Source organism: Oncorhynchus clarkii, unplaced genomic scaffold (genome assembly GCF_045791955.1).
Source record: "Oncorhynchus clarkii lewisi isolate Uvic-CL-2024 unplaced genomic scaffold, UVic_Ocla_1.0 unplaced_contig_4308_pilon_pilon, whole genome shotgun sequence".
NCBI lineage: Eukaryota > Metazoa > Chordata > Actinopteri > Salmoniformes > Salmonidae > Oncorhynchus > Oncorhynchus clarkii.
The window spans coordinates 24,092-37,500 of NW_027258768.1; the positions used below are offsets into that span (position 1 = coordinate 24,092).

At 47.0% G+C, this 13,409-nt stretch overlaps 1 protein-coding gene across 1 annotated transcript in view; it reads left to right on the forward strand.

Annotated features, from left to right (window-relative positions):
* Positions 1–13,409, forward strand: part of LOC139398519 (poly(rC)-binding protein 4-like) — a 42,437-nt gene that overhangs the window by 14,904 nt on the left and 14,124 nt on the right. Inside the window, exons 5-7 of the mRNA XM_071144466.1 lie at positions 2,359–2,430; positions 6,961–7,002; positions 10,071–10,155. Coding sequence (XP_071000567.1) covers positions 2,359–2,430; positions 6,961–7,002; positions 10,071–10,155 — 199 coding nt within the window. The remainder of the gene's footprint in view (positions 1–2,358; positions 2,431–6,960; positions 7,003–10,070; positions 10,156–13,409) is intronic.

The window sequence follows — 13,409 nt, forward strand, 5'->3', positions numbered from 1 at the left end:
AGTGGTGGTCTAACCCTGATGTAGTGGCGGTGGTTTAACCCTGATGTAGTGGTGGTGGTCTAACCCTGATGTAGTGGTTGTCTAACCCTGATGTAGTGGTGGTGGTTTAACCCTGATGTATTCGTGGTCTAACCCTGATGTAGTGGTGGTGGTCTAACCCTGATGTAGTGTTGGTCTAACCCTGATGTAGTGGTGGTGGTCTAACCCCTATGTAGTGGTGGTCTAACCCTGATGTAGTGGTGGTCTAACCCTGATGTAGTGGTGGTCTAATCCTGATGTAGTGGTGGTCTAACCCTGATGTAGTGGTGATCTAACCCTGATGTAGTGGTGGTGGTCTAACCCTGATGTATTGGTGTTGGTCTAACCCTGATATAGTGGTGTTGGTCCAACCCTGATATAGTGGTGGTGGTCTAACCCTGATGTAGTGGTGGTCTAACCCTGATGTATTGGTGGTCTAACCCTGATATAGTGGTGGTGGTCTAACCCTGATATAGTGGTGGTGGTCTAACCCTGATGTAGTGGTGGTCTAACCCTAAAATAGTGGTGGTCTAACCCTGATATAGTGGTGGTGGTCTAACCCTGATATAGTGGTGGTGGTCTAACCCTGATGTAGTGGTGGTCTAACCCTGATATAGTGGTGGTGGTCTAACCCTGATGTAGTGGTGGTCTAACCCTGATATAGTGGTGGTCTAACCCTGATATAGTGGTGGTGGTCTAACCCTGATATAGTGGTGGTGGTCTAACCCTGATGTAGTGGTTGTCTAACCCTGATGTAGTGGCGGTGGTTTAACCCTGATGTATTGGTGGTCTAACCCTGATGTAGTGGTGGTGGTCTAACCTTGATGTAGTGTTGGTCTAACCCTGATGTAGTGGTGGTGGTCTAACCCCTATGTAGTGGTGGTCTAACCCTGATGTAGTGGTGGTCTAATCCTGATGTAGTGGTGGTCTAACCCTGATGTAGTGGTGATCTAACCTTGATGTAGTGGTGGTGGTCTAACCCTGATGTATTGGTGTTGGTCTAACCCTGATGTAGTGCTGGTCTAACCCTGATATAGTGGTGGTGGTCTAACCCTGATGTAGTGGTGGTCTAACCCTGATGTAGTGGTGGCCTAACCCTGATATAGTGGTGGTGGTGGTCTAACCCTGATATAGTGGTGGTGGTCTAACCCTGATGTAGTGGTGGTCTAACCCTGATGTAGTGGTGTTGGTCTAACCCTGATATAGTGGTGGTCTAACCCTGATGTAGTGGTGGTCTAACCCTGATATAGTGGTGGTGGTCTAACCCTGATGTAGTGGTGGTCTAACCCTGATGTAGTGGTGTTGGTCTAACCCTGATGTAGTGCTGGTGGTCTAACCCTGATGTAGTGGTGGTCTAACCCTGATATAGTGGTGGTGGTCTAACCCTGATATAGTGGTGGTGGTCTAACCCTGATATAGTGGTGGTGGTCTAACCCTGATATAGTGCTGGTGGTCTAACCCTGATGTAGTGGTGGTCTAACCCTGATATAGTGGTGGTGGTCTAACCCTGATATAGTGGTGGTGGTCTAACCCTGATGTAGTGGTGGTCTAACCCTGATGTAGTGCTGGTGGTCTAACCCTGATATAGTGGTGGTGGTCTAACCCTGATATAGTGGTGGTGGTCTAACCCTGATATAGTGGTGGTGGTCTAACCCTGATGTAGTGGTGTTGGTCTAACCCTGATATAGTGGTGGTGGTCTAACCCTGATGTAGTGGTGGTCTAACCCTGATGTAGTGCTGGTGGTCTAACCCTGATGTAGTGGTGTTGGTCTAACCCTGATATAGTGGTGGTCTAACCCTGATGTAGTGGTGGTCTAACCCTGATATAGTGGTGGTGGTCTAACCCTGATGTAGTGGTGGTCTAACCCTGATATAGTGGTGGTCTAACCCTGATATAGTGGTGGTGGTCTAACCCTGATGTAGTGGTGGTCTAACCCTGATATAGTGGTGGTGGTCTAACCCTGATATAGTGGTGGTGGTCTAACCCTGATATAGTGGTGGTGGTCTAACCCTGATATAGTGCTGGTGGTCTAACCCTGATGTAGTGGTGGTCTAACCCTGATATAGTGGTGGTGGTCTAACCCTGATATAGTGGTGGTGGTCTAACCCTGATGTAGTGGTGGTCTAACCCTGATGTAGTGCTGGTGGTCTAACCCTGATATAGTGGTGGTGGTCTAACCCTGATGTAGTGCTGGTGGTCTAACCCTGATATAGTGGTGGTGGTCTAACCCTGATGTAGATGACGTGATGGCGGGGATCGTGTCACTTTGCTCTGCATTGTTTTATTTATGGTTTATTTTACTGAGGTGAGTCTGACTCCTGGTCTGTCTGTGTCTGAAGGTGTTCGAGGCGTCTGAGTACGGGTCACACCCCCTCTTCCAATTGGCCCAGGGAGGACTGGATCTACAACAAGTAAGTATGCATTAGTGGATCAGGCTGTGACGATGACGATGACTTGTGAATATAGCACCACTTACCAGAGTGTGGACGTGGAAGTAATTACACTATTGTATACATCGAATCCATTTAGAAACCTTGTGCCAGGTAGACAGTCAGTCTACACACCTTGTAGTGTGTGTACGGGTGTGTACGGGTGTGTAAGGGTGTGTACGGGTGTGCATGGGTGTGTATGGGTGTGTACTGGTGTGTATGGGTGTGCATGGGTGTGTACGGGTGTGTACCGGTGTGCATGGGTGTGTATGGGTGTGTATGGGTGTGTACGGTGTGTATGGGTGTTTACGGGTGTGTACGGGTGTGTATGGGTGTGTACGGTTGTGTATGGGTGTGTACGGGTGTGTACGGGTGTGTACGGGTGTGTACGGATGTGTATGGGTGTGTACGGGTGTGTTCGGGTGTGTACGGGTGTGTACGGGACCAGAGATACAAAAGTGGAGAGGAAAGAGGAAGTAAAACGGAGCCATGGAAGGAGCTGATGATGTGTTGTCAAGTCAGGCTCCACTCCCCCCAATCCAGACTGTCTGTCTGTCTGTCAGTCTGTCTGTCTGTCTGTCTGTCTGTCTGTCTGTCTGTCTGTCTGTCTGTCTCTCTCTCTCTGTCTGTCTGTCTGTCAGTCTGTCTGTCTGTCTGTCTGTCTGTCTGTCTGTCTGTCTGTCTGTCTGTCTGAGAAAGAGAGAGAGACATAGAGAGAAACTGAGAGCCCCTAACCATAGCCAGAGTGTTGTGTATATGATGGGTGTTAGCTGCAGGCTGGACTGGAGCTTGGGAGCATCCTCAGAATGGAGTGGAGATCAGTGTTGCTTGTTTGGCTATCATAATCCTAGCAGCTAGCGCTAATGAAGACTCTGCTTGGGAGAGGAGAGGAGAGGAGAGGAGAGGAGAGGAGAGGAGAGGAGAGGAGAGAAAGGAAGAGATGGGAAAGATTCGGGGAGAGGAGAGGTACGGGAGAGAGGAGAAGTGCGGGGGACAGGTGAGGGTGGTGGAGGGAGATTACGCCATGTTAAGTGGTTCGGCAAGGCGATTAATGCTTTTATACATTATTTACGAGCATGCAGAGCAGAGTACAGACAGAAGGAGGAGAGGAGGAGGAAGGAGGAGGAGAGGAGGAAGGAGGAAGGAGGGAGGAGAGAGAAATAATAAAGTAAATAATCAATGTAATTTAGACGAAGGAGCCCCACACGCACGCACTTACAAACACACACACTGCAGTACATGTTGCAGGGAAATGGAATCCCTGTTGAGACGAAACACACACACTAGTCTAACGTCCCTGGTGTCCCTCCCACCTTTAGTAGAGGTCCTGCACTAGAACTGTTCAACTAAACAGATTCACAACTTTCTCATAAAATCTATTGCTCTTATTAGCCTAAACAATAACCCACTTCCTGTTCCTGTACAAGCTTAAACAGTAACCCACTTCCTGTTCCTGTACTAGCCTAAACAGTAAACCACTTCCTGTTCCTGTACTAGCCTAAACAGTAAACCACTTCATGTACTAGCCTAAACAGTAACCCACTTCATGTTCCTGTACTAGCCTAAACAGTAAACCACTTCCTGTTCCCATACTAGCCTAAACAGTAAACCACTTCCTGTTCCTGTACTAGCCTAAACAGTAAACCACTTCCTGTACTAGCCTAAACAGTAAACCACTTCCTGTTCCTGTACTAGCCTAAACAGTAAACCACTTCCTGTTCCCGTACTAGCCTAAACAGTAAACCACTTCCTGTTCCCGTACTAGCCAAAACAGTAAACCACTTCCTGTTCCCGTACTAGCCTAAACAGTAAACCACTTCCTGTTCCTGTACTAGCCTAAACAGTAAACCACTTCCTGTTCTAGCCTAAACAGTAAACCACTTCCTGTTCCTGTACTAGCCTAAACAGTAACCCACTTCATGTTCCTGTACTGGCCTAAACAGTAAACCACGTCCGGTTCCTGTACTAGCCTAAACAGTAAACCACTTCCTGTTCCTGTACTAGCCTAAACAGTAAACCACTTCCTGTACTAGCCTAAACAGTAAACCACTTCCTGTTCCTGTAATAGCCTAAACAGCAAACCACCTCCTGTTCCTGTACTAGCCTAAACAGTAAACCACGTCCTGTTCCTGTACTAGCCTAAACAGTAAACCACCTCCTGTTCCTGAACTAGCCTAAACAGTAACCCACTTCCTGTTCCTGTACGAGCCTAAACAGTAACCCACTTCCTGTTCCCGTTCTAGCCTAAACAGTAAACCACTTCCTGTACTAGCCTAAACAGTAAACCACTTCCTGTACTAGCCTAAACAGTAAACCACGTCCTGTTCCTGTACTAGCCTAAACAGTAAACCACTTCCTGTTCCTGTACTAGCCTAAACAGTAAACCACTTCCTGTACTAGCCTAAACAGTAAACCACGTCCTGTTCTAGCCTAAACAGTAAACCACTTCCTGTTCCTGTACTAGCCTAAACAGTAACCCACTTCATGTTCCTGTACTAGCCTAAACAGTAAACCACGTCCTGTTCCTGTACTAGCCTAAACAGTAAACCACTTCCTGTTCCAGTACTAGCCTAAACAGCAAACCACCTCCTGTTCCTGTACTAGCCTAAACAGTAAACCACGTCCTGTTCCTGTACTAGCCTAAACAGTAAACCACCTCCTGTTCCTGAACTAGCCTAAACAGTAACCCACTTCCTGTTCCTGTACGAGCCTAAACAGTAACCCACTTCCTGTTCCCGTTCTAGCCTAAACAGTAAACCACTTCCTGTACTAGCCTAAACAGTAAACCACTTCCTGTTCCTGTACTAGCCTAAACAGTAAACCACTTCCTGTTCCTGTACTAGCCTAAACAGTAAACCACTTCATGTTCCTGTACAAGCCTAAACAGTAACTCACTTCCTGTTCCTGTACTAGCCTAAACAGTAAACCACTTCCTGTTCCTGTACAAGCCTAAACAGTAAACCACTTCCTGTTCCTGTACGAGCCTAAACAGTAACCCACTTCCTGTTCCAGTTCTAGCCTAAACAGTAAACCACTTCCTGTACTAGCCTAAACAGTAAACCACTTCCTGTTCCTGTACTAGCCTAAACAGTAAACCACTTCCTGTTCCTGTACTAGCCTAAACAGTAAACCACTTCCTGTTCCTGTACTAGCCTAAACAGTAAACCACTTCATGTTCCTGTACAAGCCTAAACAGTAACTCACTTCCTGTTCCTGTACTAGCCTATACAGTAAACCACTTCCTGTTCCTGTACAAGCCTAAACAGTAAACCACTACCTGTTCCTGTACTAGACTAAACAATAAATAATTTCCTGTTCCTGTACAATCCTAAACAGTAACCCACTTCCTGTTCCTGTACTAGCCTAAACAGCAAACACTTCATGTTCCTGTACTAGCCTAAACCGTAACCCACTTCATGTTCCTGTACTAGCCTAAACAGTAAACCTTTTCCTGTTCCTGTACTAGCCTAAACAGTAACCCACTTCCTGTTCCTGTACTAGCCTAAACAGCAAACACTTCATGTTCCTGTACTAGCCTAAACAGTAACCCACTTCCTGTTCCTGTACTAGCCTAAACAGTAACTCACTTCCTGTTCCTGTACAGGCCTAAACAGTAACCCACTTCCTGTTCCCGTACTAGACTAAACAGTAAACCACTTCCAGTTCCTGTACTAGCCTAAACAGTAAACCACTTCCTCTTCCTGTACTAGCCTAAACAGTAACCCACTTCATGTTCCTGTACTAGCCTAAACAGTAAACCACTTCCTGTTCCTGTACTAGCCTAAACAGTAAACCACTTCCTGTTCCTGTACTAGCCTAAACAGTAAACCACTTCCTGTTCCTGTACCTGCCTAAACAGTTACCCACTTCCTGTTCCTGTACTAGCCTAAACAGTAACCCACTTCCTGTTCCTGTACTAGCCTAAACAGCAAACCATCTACTGTTCCTGTACTAGCCTAAACAGCAAACCACCTCCTGTTCCTGTACTAGCCTAAACAGTAACCCACATCCTGTTCCTGTACTAGCCTAAACAGTAACCCACATCCTGTTCCTGTACTAGCCTCTCCTCCTCCTTCATGTTCCTGTACAAGGGATAATTTAGAGAGTCAGACAGAGTTAGAGCTGCTCGTGCTTCTGCTGTGCACGGGGTTAAAATCCTAAACAGTCTTATATAAGGAGGCCAGTGGGAGCAACACACACACACACACACACACACACACACACACACACACACACACACACACACACACACACACACACAGACACACACACAGAAACACACGCACACAGGTCTTTCTCTCCCTCAGCAGCATGTCTCACTACCGATTGATCCAACCACTCGTTGTCTTTGATGCTGAGAGTAAAATCGCAGTTATTCCTAAACTTGTCTCAGACGAACTACAACATGTCTCCCTTGAAGAACAGTTAGTTTAAACTCAATGACATTTACCCGGTAAAATAACAACTTCAACATTTCACTTCATTGTTTTTTTTTGTTTTTCTTCCTTGCAGACGTACGCTGTACAGAACCAATATGGCATTCCACATTCAGAGGTATGTATGCTGATCACACTGTGACCTGTGACCTTTGATCGATCTATCTATCTATCTATCTATCTATCTATCTATCTATCTATCTATCTATCTATCAAATCAAATCAAATCAAATTTATTTATATAGCCCTTCGTACATCAGCTGATATCTCAAAGTGCTGTACAGAAACCCAGCCTAAAACCCCAAACAGCAAGCAATGCAGGTGTAGAAGCACAGTGGCTAGGAAAAACTCCATAGAAAGGCCAAAACCTAGGAAGAAACCTAGAGAGGAACCAGGCTATGTGGGGTGGCCAGTCCTCTTCTGGCTGTGCCGGGTGAAGATTATAACAGAACATGGCCAAGATGTTCAAATGTTCATAAATGACCAGCATGGTCGAATAATAATAAGGCAGAACAGTTGAAACTGGAGCAGCAGCACAGTCAGGTGGACTGGGGACAGCAAGGAGTCATCATGTCAGGTATTCCTGGGGCATGGTCCTAGGGCTCAGGTCCTCCGAGAGAGAGAAAGAAAGAGAGAATTAGAGAGAGCATGTGTGGGATGGCCAGTTCTCTTCTGGCTGTGCCGGGTGGAGATTATAACAGAACATGGCCAAGATGTTCAAATGTTCATAAATGACCAGCATGGTCGAATAATAATAAGGCAGAACAGTTGAAACTGGAGCAGCAGCACGGCCAGGTGGACTGGGGACAGCAAGGAGTCATCATGTCAGGTAGTCCTGGGGCATGGTCCTAGGGCTCAGGTCCTCCGAGAGAGAGAAAGAGAGAAGGAGAGAATTAGAGAACGCACACTTAGATTCACACAGGACACCGAATAGGACAGGAGAAGTACTCCAGATATAACAAACTGACCCTAGCCCCCCGACACATAAACTACTGCAGCATAAATACTGGAGGCTGAGACAGGATGGGTCTATCTATCTATCTATCTATCTATCTATCTATCTATCTATCTATCTATCTATCTATCTATCTATCTATCTATCCATCCATCCACCCACCCACCCACCCACCTTGCAGACGTACGCTGTACAGAACCAATATGGCATTCCACATTCAGAGGTATGTATGCTGATCACACTGTGACCTGTGATCGATCTATCTATCTATCTATCTATCTATCTATCTATCTATCTATCTATCTATCTATCTATCTATCTATCTATCTATCTTTCTATCTATCTATATTTCTATCTATCTATCTATCTATCTACCTACCCACCCACCCACCCACCCACCCACCCACCCACCCACCTACCTACCTACCTACCTACCTACCTACCTACCTACCTACCTACCTACCTACCTACCTATCTATCTACAGTGGGGCAAAAAAGTATTTAGTCAGCCACCAATTGTGCAAGTTTTCCCACTTAAAAAGATGAGAGAGGCCTGTACTTTTCATCATAGGTACACTACCACTATGACAGACAAAATCCAGAAAATCACATTGTAGGATTTTTAATGAATTGATTTGCAAATTATGGTGGAAAATAAGTATTTGGTCAATAACAAAAGTTTATCTCAATACTTTGTTATATACCCTTTGTTGGCAATGACAGAGGTCAAACGTTTTCTGTAAGTCTTCACAAGATTTTCACACACTGTTGCTGGTATTTTGGCCCATTCCTCCATGCAGATCTCCTCTAGAGCAATGATGTTTTGGGGCTGTTGCTGGGCAACATGGACTTTCAACTCCCTCCAAAGATTTTCTATGGGGTTGAGATCTGGAGACTGGCTAGGCCACTCCAGGACCTTGGAATGCTTCTTACGAAGCCACTCATTCATTGCCCGGGCGGTGTGTTTGGGATCATTGTCATGCTGAAAGACCCAGCCACGTTTCATCTTCAATGCCCTTGCTGATGGAAGGAGGTTTTCACTCAAAATCTCACGATACATGGCCCCATTCATTGTTTCCTTTACACGGATCAGTCGTCCTGGTCCCTTTGCAGAAAAACAGCCCCAAAGCATGATGTTTCCACCCCCATGCTTCACAGTAGGTATGGTGTTCTTTGGATGCAACTCAGCATTCTTTGTCCTCCAAACACGACGAGTTGAGTTTTTACCAAAAAGTTATATTTTGGTTTCATCTGACCATATGACATTCTCCCAATCTTCTTCTGGATTATCCAAATGCTCTCTAGCAAACTTCAGACGGGCCTGGACATGTACTGGCTTAAGCAGGGGGACACGTCTGGCACTGCAGGATTTGAGTCCCTGGCGACATAGTGTGTTACTGATGGTAGGCTTTGTTACTTTGGTCCCAGCTCTTTGCAGGTCATTCACTAGGTCCCCCCGTGTGGTTCTGGGATTTTTGCTCACCGTTCTTGTGATAATTTTGACCCCACGGGGTGAGATCTTGCATGGAGCCCCAGATCGAGGGAGATTATCAGTGGTCTTGTATGTCTTCCATTTCCTAATAATTAATCCCACAGTTGATTTCTTCAAACCAAGCTGCGTATCTATTGCAGATTCAGTCTTCCCAGCCTGGTGCAGGTCTACAATTTTGTTTCTGGTGTCCTTTGACAGCTCTTTGGTCTTGGCCATAGTGGAGTTTGGAGTGTGACTGTTTGAGGTTGTGGACAGGCGTCTTTTACACTGATAACAAGTTCAAACAGGTGCCATTAATACAGGTAAAGAGTGAGAGGAGAGACAGAGGAGCCTCTTAAAGAAGAAGTTACAGGTCTGTGAGAACCAGAAATCTTGCTTGTTTGTAGGTGACCATATACTTATTTTCCACCATAATTTGCAAAAAAATGTATTAAAAATCCTACAATGTGATTTTCTGGGAAAAAAAATCTAATTTTGTCTGTCATAGTTGAAGTGTAACTATGATGAAAATTACAAGCCTCTCTCATATTTTTAAGTGGGAGAACTTGCACAATTGGTGGCTGACTAAATACTTTTATGGCTGACTAAATCTATCTATCTGTCTATCTGTCTATCTGTCTATCTGTCTGTCTGACTTTCCACCTGACTGTCTTTCTCTCTCTCTGCTTATCCTCTGTCTGTCTGTCTGTCTGTCTGTCTGTCTGTCTGTCTGTCTGTCTGTCTACCCCCTGTGTTTCAGTTGGCCAAGCTTCACCAGTTGTCTATGCAGCAGCAAGGCCTGGCCGCCCAGATGAACCAACAGCAGACCAACTCTGTCATACCTGGTATGTACTGTATCTGGTACACCCCTGGGGGTGGTGGCTATTCAAGGGACTACTTCCTGAAGGAGAGCTGCTGGGACCTGAGTGGGTAGAGGTGCTGATAGGGAGAGGGTGAGACAGGGAGAGAGGAAGAGGAGGAGAGGTAGAGGGGGAGAGGGGGAGAGAGGTAGAGGAGGAGAGGGGGAGAGAGGTAGAGGAGGAGAGGTAGAGGGGGAGAGGGGGAGAGAGGTAGAGGGGGAGACAGGGAGAGAGAAAGAGGAGGAGAGATAGAGGGGCAGAGAGGTAGAGGTGGAGAAGTGGAGAGAAGGAGAGAGGTAGAGGTGGAGAAGGGGAGAGAGGTAGAGGGGGAGAGAGGTAGAGGAGGAGAGGTGGAGGGGGAGATGTAGAGAGGTAGAGGGGGAGAGAGGTAGAGGAGGAGAGGTAGAGGGGGCGACAGGGAGAGAGGAAGAGGAGGAGAGAGGTAGAAGGGGAGGGAGGTAGAGGGGGAGAGAGAAAGAGGTGGAGAGGTAGAGGGGGCAACAGGGAGAGAGGTAGAGGGGGAGAGAGGTAGAGGAGGAGAGGTGGAGGGGGAGATGTAGAGAGGTAGAGGGGGAGAGAGGTAGAGGAGGAGAGGTAGAGGGGGCAACAGGGAGAGAGGAAGAGGAGGAGAGAGGTAGAAGGGGAGGGAGGTAGAGGGGGAGAGAGAAAGAGGAGGAGAGGTGGAGGGGGAGATATAGAGAGGTAGAGGGAGAGAGAAGTCGAGGGGGAGAGAGGTAGAGGAGGAGAGGTGGAGGGGTAGAGGGGGAGGGGGGAGAGAGGTTGAGAGGAAGATGAGGAGAGATAGAGGGGGAGAGAGGTAGAGGGGGAGACAGGGAGAGAGGAAGAGGAGGACAGGTTGAGGGGGAGAGAGGTAGAGGGGGAGAGAGAAATAGGAGGACAGGTAGAGGGGGTGAGGGGGAGACAGGGAGAGAGGAAGAGGAGGACAGGGAGAGGAGGAGAGAGGTAGAGTGTGAGACAGGGAGAGAGGAAGAGGAGGAGAGGTAGAGGGGGAGAGCGGTAGAGTGTGAGACAGGGAAAGGTGACACACAGAGGGAGAACAGACTATAATCGGTCTGACAGTTCTGACTGACTTTGCTTTTGAAGTTACTTTGTTTGAGTTCCTACAATAACCTTCCTACAACGACTTTCCTAAAACGTCCTTCCTACAACGTCCTTCCTACAACAACCATCCTACGACGTCCTACCTACAACATCCTTCCTACAACGTCCTTCCTACAACGACTTTCCTAAAACGTCCTTCCTTCAACAACCATATTACAACGTCCTTCCTACAACGTCCTTCCTACAACATCGTTCCTACAACGTCTTTCCTACAACAACCTTCCTACAACGTCCTTCCTACAACGTCCTTCCTACAACGTCCTTCCTACAACGTCCTTCCTACAACGCCTTCCTACAACAACCATCCTACAACGTCCTTCCTACAACGTCCTTCCTACAACAACCATCCTACAACGTCCTTCCTACAACGTCCTTCCTACAAGTGTCCTTCCTACGATGTCCTTCCTACAATAACCATCCTGCAACGACCTTCCTACCACGTCCTTCCTACGAGTGTCCTTCCTACGAGTGTCCTTCCTACGACGTCCTTCCTACAACGTCCATCCTACAACAACAACCCTACAACGTCCTTCCTACAACGTCCTTCCTACAACAACCACCCTACGACGTCCTTCCTACGAGTGTCCTTCCTACAACAACCACCCTACGACGTCCTTCCTATGAGTGTCCTTCATACAACGTCCTTCCTACAACGTCCTTCCTACAACGTCCTTCCTACAACAACCACCCTACGACGTCCTTCCTACGAGTGTCCTTCATACAATGACCTTACTACAACGTCCTTCCTACAACGTCCTTCCTACAACAACCACCCTACGACGTCCTTCCTACGAGTGTCCTTCATACAACGACCTTACTACAACGTCCTTCCTACAACTTCTTTCCTACGACTTGCTTCTTACAACTTCCTTCCTACAACGTCCTTCCTACAACGTCCTTCCTACGAGTGTCCTTCCTACAACGTCCTTCCTACGAGTGTCCTTCCTACAACGTCCTTCCTACAACGTCCTTCCTACAACGTCCTTCCTACGAGTGTCTTTCCTACAACGTCCTTCCTACGAGTGTCTTTCCTACAACGTCCTTCCTACAACGTCCTTCCTACAACGTCCTTCCTACAACGTCCTTCCTACGAGTGTCCTTCCTACAACGTCCTTCCTACGAGTGTCCTTCCTACAACGTCCTTCCTACAACGTCCTTCCTACAACGTCCTTCCTACAAGCTTTTTTCCATTGTACTTTTAGTAATATTCTGTTATTTTTTCTTCAATGTACACTCAAACTTGGTATGCTGCTGTGACTTCCATTAGCCCATTCAGTGTAAATGACCCCAGACTGATAGGATGTGAGGCATATGGAACCATTTAATGATTTATTCCGTCAGATTGTCCACGTTGTCCACATATAATATGATTTCTTCCACACCACAGTGGCTCCACTCTGGCATACCTGTATTTATCATGAACCCGGTCCCTTTAAAGAACCCGGAGTGTCCAGAAAGCCCCTCTGAATCCTGTCCCTTTAAAGAACCCTGAGTGTCCAGAAAGCCCCTCTGAATCCTGTCCCTTTAAAGAACCCTGAGTGTCCAGAAAGCCCCTCTGAATCCTGTCCCTTTAAAGAACCCTGAGTGTCCAGAAAGCCCCTCTGAATCCTGTCCCTTTATAGAACCCGGAGTGTCCAGAAAGCCCCTCTGAATCCTGTCCCTTTAAAGAACCCTGAGTGTCCAGAAAGCCCCTCTGAATCAGGGGAAAGATATTGTCTATGTTGCTCCCATTCTGCCTCTGTGTCAGCCCCAGGCCTGTCCATCCATGGTCCGTATGTTAAGTGTAGATTAGACCTGATCCAGGTAGGGATAGACACAGATGGGGAACAGGGCCAACTAAGCTCTCCTCTCTTCTCCTGAGGATTTCAGCGCCTGCATCCCAAAAAAGCATCGTATTACCCTTCGTAGTGCTAGGGCTCTGGTCAATAATAGTGAATAGGGAATAGGGTACCATACACAGGGAATAGGGTGCCATACATAGGGAATAGGGTACCATACACAGGGAATAGGGAGCCATACACAGGGAATAGGGTGCCATACATAGGGAATAGGGTACCATACACAGGGAATAGGGAGCCATACACAGGGAATAGGGTGCCATACATAGGGAATAGGGT